The 12,611-nt window shown below is 44.4% G+C and overlaps 1 protein-coding gene across 1 annotated transcript in view; it reads left to right on the top strand.

Moving 5' to 3' along the window:
• LOC144833745 (uncharacterized) overlaps window positions 1-12,611 on the top strand; it is a 423,204-nt gene that overhangs the window by 69,497 nt on the left and 341,096 nt on the right. Inside the window, exon 3 of the mRNA XM_078689185.1 lies at window positions 416-511. Within this exon, the coding sequence (XP_078545311.1) occupies window positions 416-511 (96 nt within the window). The remainder of the gene's footprint in view (window positions 1-415; window positions 512-12,611) is intronic.

A 12,611-nucleotide genomic window follows, 5' to 3' on the forward strand; every position in this document is an offset into this window, starting at 1 on the left:
ATTTAGATACATAAACAGAAATCACCTGTTTATTTAGCCTCTCGAACGTAAAAGTGCCACCACCAAAACCGTATGTGCTATTCTATGATGGATAATACAAACTTCTTGTATGCACTTTTAGCAACATTTTTGTGCCAGTTGCCACTGGTGAGATGAAAGGTGCTTAAATACTGGGCCACTTCAGTTTATCCACAAGCTCTCTACCCTTTGCTTCCTTCCTCTCTCCTTGTCTCTCTCTTTCACTAAACCTCTCCTCTTCTGTCTTTTTCTCTCCTTTACTCTTCCATTTTTGCTTGACATTTACCTTCCTCTCTTCTTCCTCCACCCTGTCTATGCTTGATTGTCTCAAACTTCGCTCTCATGTTTTTCAACCTGTCTCTCTCACTGTTCTTATTTTGGCCCTACGTCAATGCAGGAAATGGATAATGCCAAGCTGTATAACTTGGACCTGGAGCAAAAGATTCAGTCTTTGAAGGAAGAGATGGAGTGCCTGAAGACCGGCCACGACAAGGTATGTTGAAGCTGAGAGCTTGTACCATTCTGTAGTACAGGGCTGCAGTGTCAGATCTAGATCATTATAAAATGAACCAATTCAAATATAACTGCACTTTTAGTTTTTGGATGCACTTGCTCAAAAGTATCTCAACACACTACAGGAAAAAGTCCCCTTAGGTCAATGATCCTCACAGGGATTATGTTTAGCTGGCTTTGTCAGGGATTGCCAATACTGTGAGTAACAGTCCCTTCATCACAGTATGGTTTAAGCGCAGTGCTTAATATGAGTCAGTAGTTGCCGGTGGGGGCAACCGGCACTCATTTTTTCCTCATCACACATTTCCTGAGAACAAGAAAGGAAGAACCAGGCAAACGGAAAAAGAGGAAGATAAACACAGAAAAAATATACCGAGGGAGAAAGCAGGAACCCACAAGATTGAGATAAAGAGGCAGAGAGTACCTCGCAATGTATTAAAGAGGCCTGTGGTGTATTAAGGACATTGCAGCCTTGGCATTTGATGCTCTCCCTTTTAATAGCATCATTCATGGACCTCTGATCAGCTATTTGGTCCCAGCACTCATTATTTTGCAATAATTGAGCAGCATTTAAACATGCACACACGCAGGCACACATGCACGTACACATGAATGCATGCATGCACACACACACACACACACACATTTTCTCTTATTACTATTCACATTCAATCTATTTTATCATTCAATCAATTAATGAATAACTCAAACATTTATAGAGTATGGTGAATCACCTGTGTGGGTCTCGAGGCGGGAGATGTTTGCTCCTGTGTGGAGGTTTGATCATTCAAACATCCAGGCCTTTAATTCTCTTCTGAATTGCTAGAGCAATGGTGCAGTCCAGGGGTGCAGAAGGAGGTTGTTCCATGCCTTGGCTGCCATGTGTGAGAAGGAGCTTTCTTTGCTATTGGTTTGACGGATCCATGGGGTGTCTGTGAGGGAGATGGAAGCTGATCAAAGGTGTCTGGTTGCTTGGTGGAGTGTCACATGTTTGTTGATGTATGCTGGTCCTTCGTTGTGCAGGGCCTTGTAGGCTTGAGTGAGCATCTTGAACTGTCAACACTTCTGAATTGGGAGCCAATGCATATACTTGAGATGTGGTGTGATGTGGGTCCTTCTGGAAAGGTGAAATTTGAGACTTGCTACAAAATTCTGTATTATCTGGAGTCTCGTCAGGAGATGTGCAGTGATTCAGTCTGCTGGTGATAAGGGTCTGTGTGACAGTCCTCTGTTGTTTGTCGGGAGCCACCTGAAGATCTTGCGAAGCATTTGAAGGGTGTGGAAGCAGGCGGATGAGACTGCACTGACTTGCTTCTCCATGGATAGCTTAGTATCCAGGATTATGTCATGGTAGCAGGCGAGGTCTGATGGGATGGTGGGGCGAGCTCCGCGGGCCACCAGGTTTCGGTGCATGGCGAGATGTTGGCCCCAAAGATGCAGACTTCCATTTATTTGGGTGTTGAGTTTGATACATTTGTCCTTCCATGGTGGAGGGACCTTCGGACTGTGAGAGGATGAGCTGTGTTTCATTGGCGTAGGAGATTATATTGGTTCCATGTGGTCTGACATTGGTGGCCAGGGGGTCATGTAGGTATTGAAGAAGGTCGGGATAAGGGACAATCCTTGGGGGACTTATCTTATCTTATCTTAAGTGGCATTTGTAGAGCGCACTGTCGCCGAAGCTTCCTGGCGCTAAAGACAGACTGGATGAGGAGGAAGTACAGGGTGCATGGAGCCTAACTGGGGGAGGGAAAGAGGTGCGTTTTTAACAGTTTCCTGAATGTAATAAGAGATGTGGAGGATTTAATTGGGAGAGGGAGGAGGTTCCAAAGTGCAGGAGCAAGGTAGGAGAAACGGCGGTCGCCAAATTTTTTAGTTTTGCTTTTGGGGGTAATTAGCAGATCTCGGTGTACTCCGCAGTTGATCTTCTTGCACTCTGAGGTGAACGGTGGGAGGAGGATCCTCTGGGTTCTGCCTGTTAGGTAAGAGGCGATCCATTAAAGGGCGTTTCCTTAAATCCCAATGTGGTAGAGTATGTTGATCAGGGTGTGGTGGAAGACGGTGTCCAATGTGGCAGACAGGTCCAGGATGCTGAGGTCTGTTTTTTTCCTGTAGTCAAGGAGGACTCTAATGATATCTGTGGCTGTGATTAGGGCTGTCTTGGTGCTGTGGTTAGCTTGAATTCCAGATTGTGAGGGGTTCAGGAGGTTGTGGTCTTTCAGATATTAGGTGAGTTTTTTATTGATCACTTTCCTGAGTACTTTTGCTGGATATGGGGTCAGAGAGACGGGACCATAGTTCTTTATTTTGGCTCATTGGTGGATGTTTTTTCAGCATGTTTCCATTTGTCAGAGAAGGAGGCTGCGGTGGTGAAGGTGTTCAGGAACATCACAAGCTCACCAGCAATTGTCTAGCTTCTGAGGTTGAAAATTTGGTGGGGACATGTTTCTGTGGGTGCTCCAGAGTGTACAGAGTTCCCGATGGAGATAGTGTCTTACATGGTGAGGAGTTTCCATCAGGTGAGAAGGTGCTTGGGGTTTGTGTTTATGGGGGTGAGCCGGTTGATGCTGTCTACCACTGAAGGTTGGCATTTGAAGTTTTTGTAGTTGGCCGAGATGTTGTCATGAAAGAAGTCTGCGTGGTTGTCGCATAGTTCCTGAAAGGGAGTGATGTTGCTCTCAGTGGCTGCAGAATTGGTGAACTCCTTCACGATGGCAAATATTCTTTGCTGTGGTTTGCGCTGACTTTGATGCAGTCTGCTAGGGTGTTCTCCTTGGTTACTTTCAGGAAGGGATGGTACTAGTTGAGAGCAGACCAGACGGCAGTGCGTTTTTTTTGCTGAAGCGCCACTTCCTTTCAAGTTGTCTGCAATTGCATTTGGGGGAGGGCAGTTCCTCTACGAACCAGCTTGATATGTTGCTTTGTTCTTTGATCCTGGCTGTCCTGGTGGGGGTGACGATGTCTACATATTCTGTGATCCACTGGGAAAAGCTCTTAGCTGCTTGTTCAGGGTCATGTGTAGAGTCTGGGAGTTGAGAGCAGAGAGTGTTGTTCCACTGGCATTTTGATACCTTTTTCTAATCTCTTCACATTGATCTGGGGGGCACGATGCCAGAGTAGGTGAATCCTGAAATGGGGAAGTGTACGATGTGGTGGTCAGACCAGGTGAGTGGTGTGGTATGGATGTACCTGACTATGTTGCTGAAGGGAAAGATGGGGTCGAGCATGTGTCCTGTGATGTAGGTAGGGTCAGTGACAAACTGCTTGAGGCCAATGTTGTTCATGCTTCCCAGGAGGTCAGTGGAGTTGGGGTCGCATAGGAAGATGCAGTGTTCAGAGTTGATTGCGAGCGAGGCAATGAGTTCCGGGATGGCATTGCAAAAGCTTGGCCGTGGTCCTGGTGGTCTGTAGGCAAAGGTGCCTCTGATGGTGCTTTTCCATCTGGGTAAAGTTGGAAGTTGAGGTGTTCCATTACTGGTGAAGGGTCATCAAGGCATGTTGTGCAGCAGATGGTCTCCCTGTAGATGAAGCCTATTCCACTTCCGTGACTCTTGGTTTAGTCCTGGTGTGTTATCTTGTAACCTTCTGGGATGGCGGTGATGATGTCTGATGCAGAGGCGGGGTTTAGCCAGGTTTCTGTGAGGAAGATGACGTCTGGGGTGAAGGAAGAGATTGTGTCCCAGACCTCTGTGGTGTGTTTACTGAGTGAACGTGCATTGAGTAGGATGCACTGGAGTTGTGACAGGTAGCTCTCCGTTGATGTTGCAGTCGCGTTTGCAGTGCTGTTGGTGTCATTTTCTGTTTCAGTGCTGAAGGTGAGGTGGCAGAGTCGGCAGTGTCAGCAGGAAAATGGTCCTCTGGTGGTGCACGTGGATGTGCAGCGGTAGTGGTTGTTGGTGCGTCCGGTGTCTAGGGCTTGGACGTCAGTGGCGGTGTATCTTCATAAAGAGCTATGGGCCCTGGCTCTGGAAGCAGTCCAGATGTCAATGGGTGCAAAAAGGCTTGCCTTTGATGCACCAGCAGCACAGCAAACAGTAGGAGATGATGGACGGAGCTCTGAAACTTTTCAGACACTCACCCCCAATCACAGATTCTGGTTTGAATCCATCATCATTCTTTAGCTCACTTTGCCACCTCAGTTTTGACCCAGCTATATGAAAATCAGTTTTGACCCTGTGCCTCTTGGGAACAGTCCAGCCCGAACTGCCAAGCCAGGTCTTCCCTGAACCGAACAAAAGCATCCTGGGACCGGTTTCTGAGTAACACCCTTGATCAGCCAGGCAAGATTGAATCCAGTGGCAAAGTGAGCAAGGGACCCATGTCTGGGCATACCCTGCCAACTTAGGGCAAACAAAGCAAAAACAGGGAGACGATGGACGGAGTGCTGAAACTTTTCAGACACTCACTCCCAGTCACAGATCTGGGTTGAATCCATCATCATTCTTTAGCTCAATTTGCCACCTCAGTTTAGACCCAGCTAAATGGAAATCAGTGTTGACCCGGTGCCTCTTGAAAACAGTCCAGCCCGAACTGCCAAGCCAGGTCTTCCCTGAACAAAAAACAAGCATCCTGGGACCGGTTTCTGAGTAACACCCTTCCTCAGCCATGGTAGCTTGAATCCAGTGGCAAAGTGAGCAAGGGACTCACGCCTGGGCATATCTTGCCAACTTAGGGCAAACAAAGCAAACACAAGAAGATGATGGACGGCACGCTGAAACTTTCCAGACACTCACCCCCAGTTACAGATCTGGGTTGAATCCATCATCATTCTTTATCTAAGTTTGCCACCTCAGTTTAGACCCAGCTATGTACAAATCAGTCTTGACCCCGTGCCTCATGGGAACAGTCCAACCCGAACTGCCAAGCCAGGTCTAGCCTGAACCGAAAACAAGCATCCTGGGGCCGGTTTTAGGGTAATACCCTTCATCAGCCAGGCTAGCTTGAATCCAGTCGCAAAGTGAGCAAGGGGCCCACGTCTTGGCATACCCTGCCAACTTAGGGCAAACAAAACAAACACGAGGAGATAATGGACGGAGCGCTGAAACTTTTCAGACACTCACCCCCAGTCCCAGATCTGGGTTGAATCCATCATCATTCTTTAGCTCACTTCGCCACCTCAGTTTAGGCCCAGCTCTATGCAAATCAGTGTTGACCCTGTGCCTCATGGGAACAGTCCAACCCGAACTGCCAAGCCAGGTCTACCCTGAACCGAACGCAATCATCCTGGGACCGGTTTCTTGGTGACACCCTTCATCAGCCAGGCTAGTTTGAATCAAGTGGCAAAGTGAGCAAGGGACCTACGTCTGGGCATACCCTGCCAACTTAGGGAAAGAAAGCAAACACAAGGAGATAATGGACATAGCTCTAAAACTTTTCAGACACTCACCCCCAGTCACAGATCTGGGTTGAAGCCATCATCATTCTTTAGCTCACTTTGCCACCTCAGTTTAAACCCAGCCATATGCAAATCAGTCTTGACCCTGTGCCTCATGGGAACAGTCCAGCCCGAACTGCCAAGCCAGGTCTTCCCAGAACCGAAAACAAGCATCCTGGGACCAGTTTCTGGGTAATACCTTTCATCAGTCAGGCTAGCTTGAATCCAGTGGCTACGTGAGCAAGGGATCCATGTCGGGGCATACCCTGCCAACTTAGGGCAAAGAAAGCGAACACAAGGAGATGATGGACGGAGTGCTGTAACTTTTCAGACACTCACCTCCAGTCACAGATCTGGGTTAAATCCATCATCATTATTTAGCTCACTTCACCACCTCAGTTTAGACCCAGCTATATGCAAATCAGTCTTGACCCTGTGCCTCATGGTAACAGTCTAGCCCGAACTGCTAAGCCAGGTCTTCCCTGAACCGAAAATAAGCATCCTGGCACTGGTTTCTGGGTAACACCCTTCATCAGCCAGGTTAGCTTGAATCCAATGGCAAAGTGGGCAAGGGACACACGTTTGGGCATACCCTGCCAACTTGGGGCAAACAAAGCAAACACAAAGAGATGATGGACAGAGCACTGAAACTTTTCAGACACTCACCCCCAGTCACAGATCTGCGTTGAATCCATCAACATTCTTTAGCTCACTTTACCACCTCAATTTAGACCCAGCCATATGCAAATCAGTCTTGACGCTGTGCCTCATGGGAACATTCCAGCCCGATCTGCCAAGCCAGGGCTTCCCTAAACCGAAAGCAATCATCCTGGGACCAGTTTCTGGGTAACACCCTTCATCAGCCAAGCTAGTTTGAATCCAGTGGCAAAGTAAGCAAGGGACCTGCGTCTGGGCATACCCTGCCAACTTAGGGCAAAGAAAGCAAACACAAGGAGATGATGGACGGGGCGCTGAAACTTTTCAGACGCTCACCTCCAGTCACAGATCTGGGTTGAAGCCGTTATCATTCTTTAGCTCACTTCGCACTTCAGTTTAGACCCAGCTATATGCAAATCGGTGTTGACCCTGTGCCTCATGGGAACAGTCCAGCCCGAACTGCCAAGCCAGGTCTTCCTTAAACCGAAAACAATCATCCTGGGACCGATTTCTGGGTAACACCCTTCATCTGCAAGGCTAGCTTGAATCCAGTGGCAAAGTGAGCAAGGGACCCATGTCTGGGCATACCCTGCCAACTTAGGGCAAACAAAGCAAACACAAAGAGATGATGGGCAGAGTACTGAAACTTTTCAGACACTCATCTCCAGTCACAGATCTGGGTTGAATCCATCATCATTCTTTAGCTCACTTTGCCACCTCAGTTTAGACCCAGCTGTATGCAAACCAGTCTTGACCCTTTTTGTCATGGGTACAGTCCAGCCGAAACTGCCAAGCCAGTTCTTCCCTTAACCGAAAACAAGCATCCTGGTACCGGTTCGTGGGTAACACCCTTCATCAGCCAGGCTAGCTTGAATCTAGTGGCAACGTGGGCAAGGGACCCACGTCTGGGCATACCCAGACTACTCTATTAAATAGGTCATGGAAACAGGGAGGCGTGCTCAGAGTCTGTGGGTGGGGTTAGGTGGAGGGCGGCGAAAAGGTCTGTAGGTGGGAACATCAATGGAAAAGACAAGGAAAAAGCAGTGAAAAAACAAGGGAAGAGCAGGGGAAAATGCACCAAAAAACAGAAAAAAAGAAGTAAAAAAGCAGTAAAAAGTCAAAATGAGGCAGAAGCAATCAGAAAAATGTAGGGGGAAGGGGACAGCGGTTAAAACGAGGCAGAAAGTAGGAGGAAGCACTCAGATAAATGGGGAGAAAGTAAGGAGAAAGCAGAAAAAATGAGGCAGAAAGCATGAGGAAGGACTCAGAAAAAAGGAAGCTGAAAGCAGTATAAACGAGGAAAAAGCAGGAGAAAGCACTCACAAAAATGAGGAAAGGAATGAGAGTGCAGTAAAATGAGGCAAATGCAGGAGAGAGCAATGCAGCAGTTTAGGGGAGCTGGGCCTGGGACCATTGAGACATTTTGTCTTTTGTTCATACACGGTAGAATATCACTACCCTTACCTGATGCTGGAATATAATATAATTCGGAAAATGCTTCTTCCTAAAGGCATTTTAGTATGTCTAACATGCCATCATTCTCAGTATTTTTAACATACCCACTGCTAATTTGTAAATTACACTATGAATTTAGAATTAGCTGAGGCGCCCCTAACCTCTTTTACCATCTTCTTCTATCAAAAAAGACAAAGCGAAAAAGGTGCTATCGTTATTACTTTTAACAAGGAGAAGACACGTTTACCTGCTCCTTTAAAGGTTTTTAAATGTTGCACTATCCCACCATGCCCTTTAAGGGATGTCAAATCAATTTACAAACTGGCTTTATAGAACAAGGATCTTGGAACACACTGTAGCTTTGTTTGCTCTATTGTTTGGTTAAAATTCAATTTAGATTCAAATCTGTGCCTTTATTTTTATAGTTTTGCTAGAGTTTAGTAACTCTTTTTTTATTGGTGCTAGAGGACAGATTTTCTTTTTTATTTTGCTCTTAAAATAAGTCTCTCCTCATCTATACCCCGCCATTTGTTTTTCCAAATGCCTTACCTGTGTTGAAAAAAAGTCCGAGCAGGTAACACACACTGGTTGTGTGTGGGGGAATTGCAGTGTTTAACTGCAAATGCCTTAGAGGATGCTGCAGGATAGGAGCGAGGTTGTCTAGGCTTAGCTTCCTAGAAAAATGGTCTCATCCCTTTACCCCAGTGTCTCAGTCCAGCTCAAGTGCCAGGGGAATTTTTTTCCCAATACTGCTGAGGTCCCACGGTGATAAATCACTGCCATTCCTACACTGTTTGTACTGCCCTGCTAGGAAGATACTGACAGACCTTATGGGAGAATTGGCTCATTTTCAGACCTTCTGCCTAAGATGGGAAAGTGGATTTTCCAAAAATATAAAAGAAAGGATGAGTAATTCAGCCCGGACCATCAGTACTTAAAAGGACGTGGCAGGCCTAGGTACACATTTACTTGAATGTCCTTATTTTTGGAATGGCCTACTTTTGTACTGATGGCTCAGATTGACAGATCTCATGGTAACACTCCATAAAAGTACAAAGACCCTAGAATGTTGGATTTTCGCTTTTAATGTCGCCTTATTTCGGAGCAGGCCCAGTTTTAAATAAAGGTTGGGTACACAAGTCCCCATCTGGATGGCACAGTAGATAACCCTGAATTAGGATTTACTAATCTAGATGTAATACCTTCACCGCTACCCCACTAGTGCCTGTAGGAAATGAACACCTGTCATTCATCCAGCCACAGCCATTTCCCAGGATAGTGACAATAGAGGTTTCAGTGCCTCTCCACTGGGCAGCCAATCCGATGCACGTGTGGTGTTCTCCTGGGTGTGTTTTTTAACTCCCTCTGTGCCTCTGAACTTGTCCACTCTTTTGACAAAGGCTCCTCTTCCAATCTTCTCCATTCTGTGTGCCCTCCTTTGATCATGCCTGGTTTGTCAATCTCCCCTATCTTACCATATTATGATATTATTGGTGTCTCTGCTTGTATTTTTAAATCATATCTCTTTGAAACCTCCCCTTCTGGATAGCCAAACAATGCATTTCTTCTTCCTTTGGGTATCAGGAAGCCGAGAAAGTGTGCTCATTGCACCTTTTGGAATGATAGTAAGGCGGGATTAACTGAGAGATCATCTTTATTTACATATACAGTGATGAACTGTATAAAAGGAGATGTTTTTAATTGAGTATCATAATAAGTCCTTCAAAGATCAATCCTGAAGTCTTAATGGAAGACAACATCACCAACTCAACCAGTTCAAATGCATTGCTTGCAAAGATCTCGGATTCAGAATTAAGGCTAAATAAAGGTCTGAACTGACCTCAACTGTTCACTCTCTGGAGGAAATTACCCTTTATGTTCTTGCTAATGACTTCCTCTCTCGGCCATCTACTTTAGGGACTTTGCTGGGCAGATACATAGCATCTCATATTTCTGGGGCTTTGTATTATATAAAATGGTGACAAGCTCACGTTTCCGAGTGTGCTACCCATTATTCCACCGAAGGTATTAACATCTCTTCCCCAATGCTAGCTCAGGGTTTTCTGTTGCTCTTGTAAAAAATAAAGTAGAAAAACGTTTAGTGTTACTTCCTAGTGAAGAACAAGAGCCTAGGGAATACGTTTTGGCCCATACCAGATCTCAAGGTCTCCAATACAATACTTAAATATAATACTTTTTAGGACTCTAGCACTCCCTCAATATGGCTACAATATATTCCCCTTGTTTACAAGGGGAATGGATTGTTGCCATAGAGCTGCATAACATAATATGTAATATTCCAGTATGATAAATTGCAAAATATTGCAAAAAAAGGTTTCCTATTCAAGTTGTGGAATGAACCAAGCCAAGGTAAGTTCAGCCTGAAGTCAGCTCCCGGTGTCTAAGTGTGTGGCAGTGGTAACAACTTTTTCTGAGAAGCCCTATCATTTTTTTAGATTATTGCTACCTAGAAGAATAATTGATCAAGGTTTCTTCTCACCAGACCAGGATTTGCGAACAACAGCAAAATTGTTTCACATTCATTCATTTAGTTATGAAAAAGCAACATTGACACATGTTGTCCACTTAATTTACTATCTGGTTGCTTGTAATCACTGTACAGTTATTTTAGGGCGTCTAAACTCCATGCTTTAAATGTCAGTCTGTAGTGAGCTATTTGTTCCATGAGGGTGGCCCTTCACCCGGGTACATGCAAAAATATGTTATGAGGTGGTTGCGCACCAAAAGTACCTGTTCCTATATGCCAGAATAGTAGTGGTTTATCATCCAAAAATGTCTGATGGATCAATGGTACCAAATGTTCGGAGACTGGAATGACAAAATAACCCATTCCAAGCAGCATACCATTTCTCTGTGTAATGGCCTGGGTTAAAAGGTACAACATGGTGATAGGAGTACTTATTGGGATAACATTTCCAAAGCAACTCATCATCTCGGGCTTTTTGTTGAAAAAGTAGGAATCCTCTATCAACTAATTCACTATGGCAAGACTATGGGACATTCAAGTGGCAATCTTGCCAAAGAGGGATGGTGAAAGTCTGAGTAGTCAAGAATGCTCTAAAATTGATTCTACATTCTATCATTGCAAATGAGGAATAATAGACCTCTATTATTCTGCACTGTTACCGGTCCATGCTTCTCTTGGTCAAAAGAATATTTAGGAATTATAGCCACATGCAACATGTTGTTTGATGCTTCGTCAAATATCGGGGACTATCCACAAACTGCATTTTGCAGTATGTTTAGTAGTACTGTGATAGTACAAAATGCTATTCACCAATGTGTGAGTGTAATATTCACCTCCACCATTCCTATCTTTTCTATGGGGAAATCTATGAGGAGATCCTCACACACATACATTTACTGCTTAGTAGTAAATGTGGTAGGGACCAGGAAGTGTTGCTGGAAAAGAGGAGCATACTTAGTGCTGGTGGGATGAATAAAGAGGAGTTTTGGGAGTGATGGGGGGGGGGGTGTTAGGAAGGGTCATGCACACACCCACAAAAAATTAAACTCATGGCTTTTCATAAACTGCAATTTTAAAGTTAAAACAGCTCAACAAGGGTAATAAAAAAATATGAAATCACTTCAGGTCAAACCTGAAGTAAGTCCAGCACCACACATAGCCAACTACTGGTAATGCAACACACTTCCATAGAAATGAAGGAGGTGTGAACTTATCATAAAACCTACAGGAAATAATATTAAAATCAATCCAACTGCTTAAAATAGTTAAAAATATAAATGTAATTTAATGTTAATAATGTCTAAAAATAAAAATATGTATTATTTAATTATGAAATATTTTAACAGCCCTCTTTGAAATTCTAAATTAAGGTAACAGTAATTTTCAGAACAATATAATTAAATTAATTGTAACTAATTGTATACATCTTTTTAATAATTAATAATGCATAATAACAATGTTATTTTTACCTTCAATGGAAATTAATTTTTTTATTTAAACTTCAGAAAAGCAATTTGTATTTAATTTAATATATTTATATGATTAAAGATGTCATTAAAAATTAGGTAAAAGGGTGATGCCGTATTTTTTATTTTTTTATTTCCACATTTAAAATACATATATAAAATGTATTTATATTCATTTTTAACATAACATTTGCAGGTCTCGTCTTCACTTGAGACTATTTGAGAGACCATAAAGACCGCTTTCAGGGCTGTCCCCACCTTGTGGGCCTCTTTCTCTACCAAGGGTGGGCCAGAACCCTCGGACCCGGAAATTCTGTCAGAACGGACCCCAGTGCCAACGGACTCACGCATACACAGTCACGAGCATCAACACCATTTTTATAGAAGCCATCATAATCTAAGATGCTGACAATTTGCGAACATTTCACCGCATGGCACTCATGGACACACTGGTGTTTGCCCTCCCTTGTCCCGCTGTGACGGACTTTTTTTAATGGGTGGTGCCCTTCCCTGCTCTATCTCTCTGCTCACAGGCATTTCCCCAGGTACAACTGCAGCGCTGTTTAATTAAGAACTGCAGTGCAGATGGCAAAATGTCGGTTGGCATAATTAACGAAGCACAAAGTCCACTTACCGATGC

This window comes from Lissotriton helveticus, chromosome 1_1 (assembly GCF_964261635.1).
Source record: "Lissotriton helveticus chromosome 1_1, aLisHel1.1, whole genome shotgun sequence".
Lineage (NCBI taxonomy): Eukaryota > Metazoa > Chordata > Amphibia > Caudata > Salamandridae > Lissotriton > Lissotriton helveticus.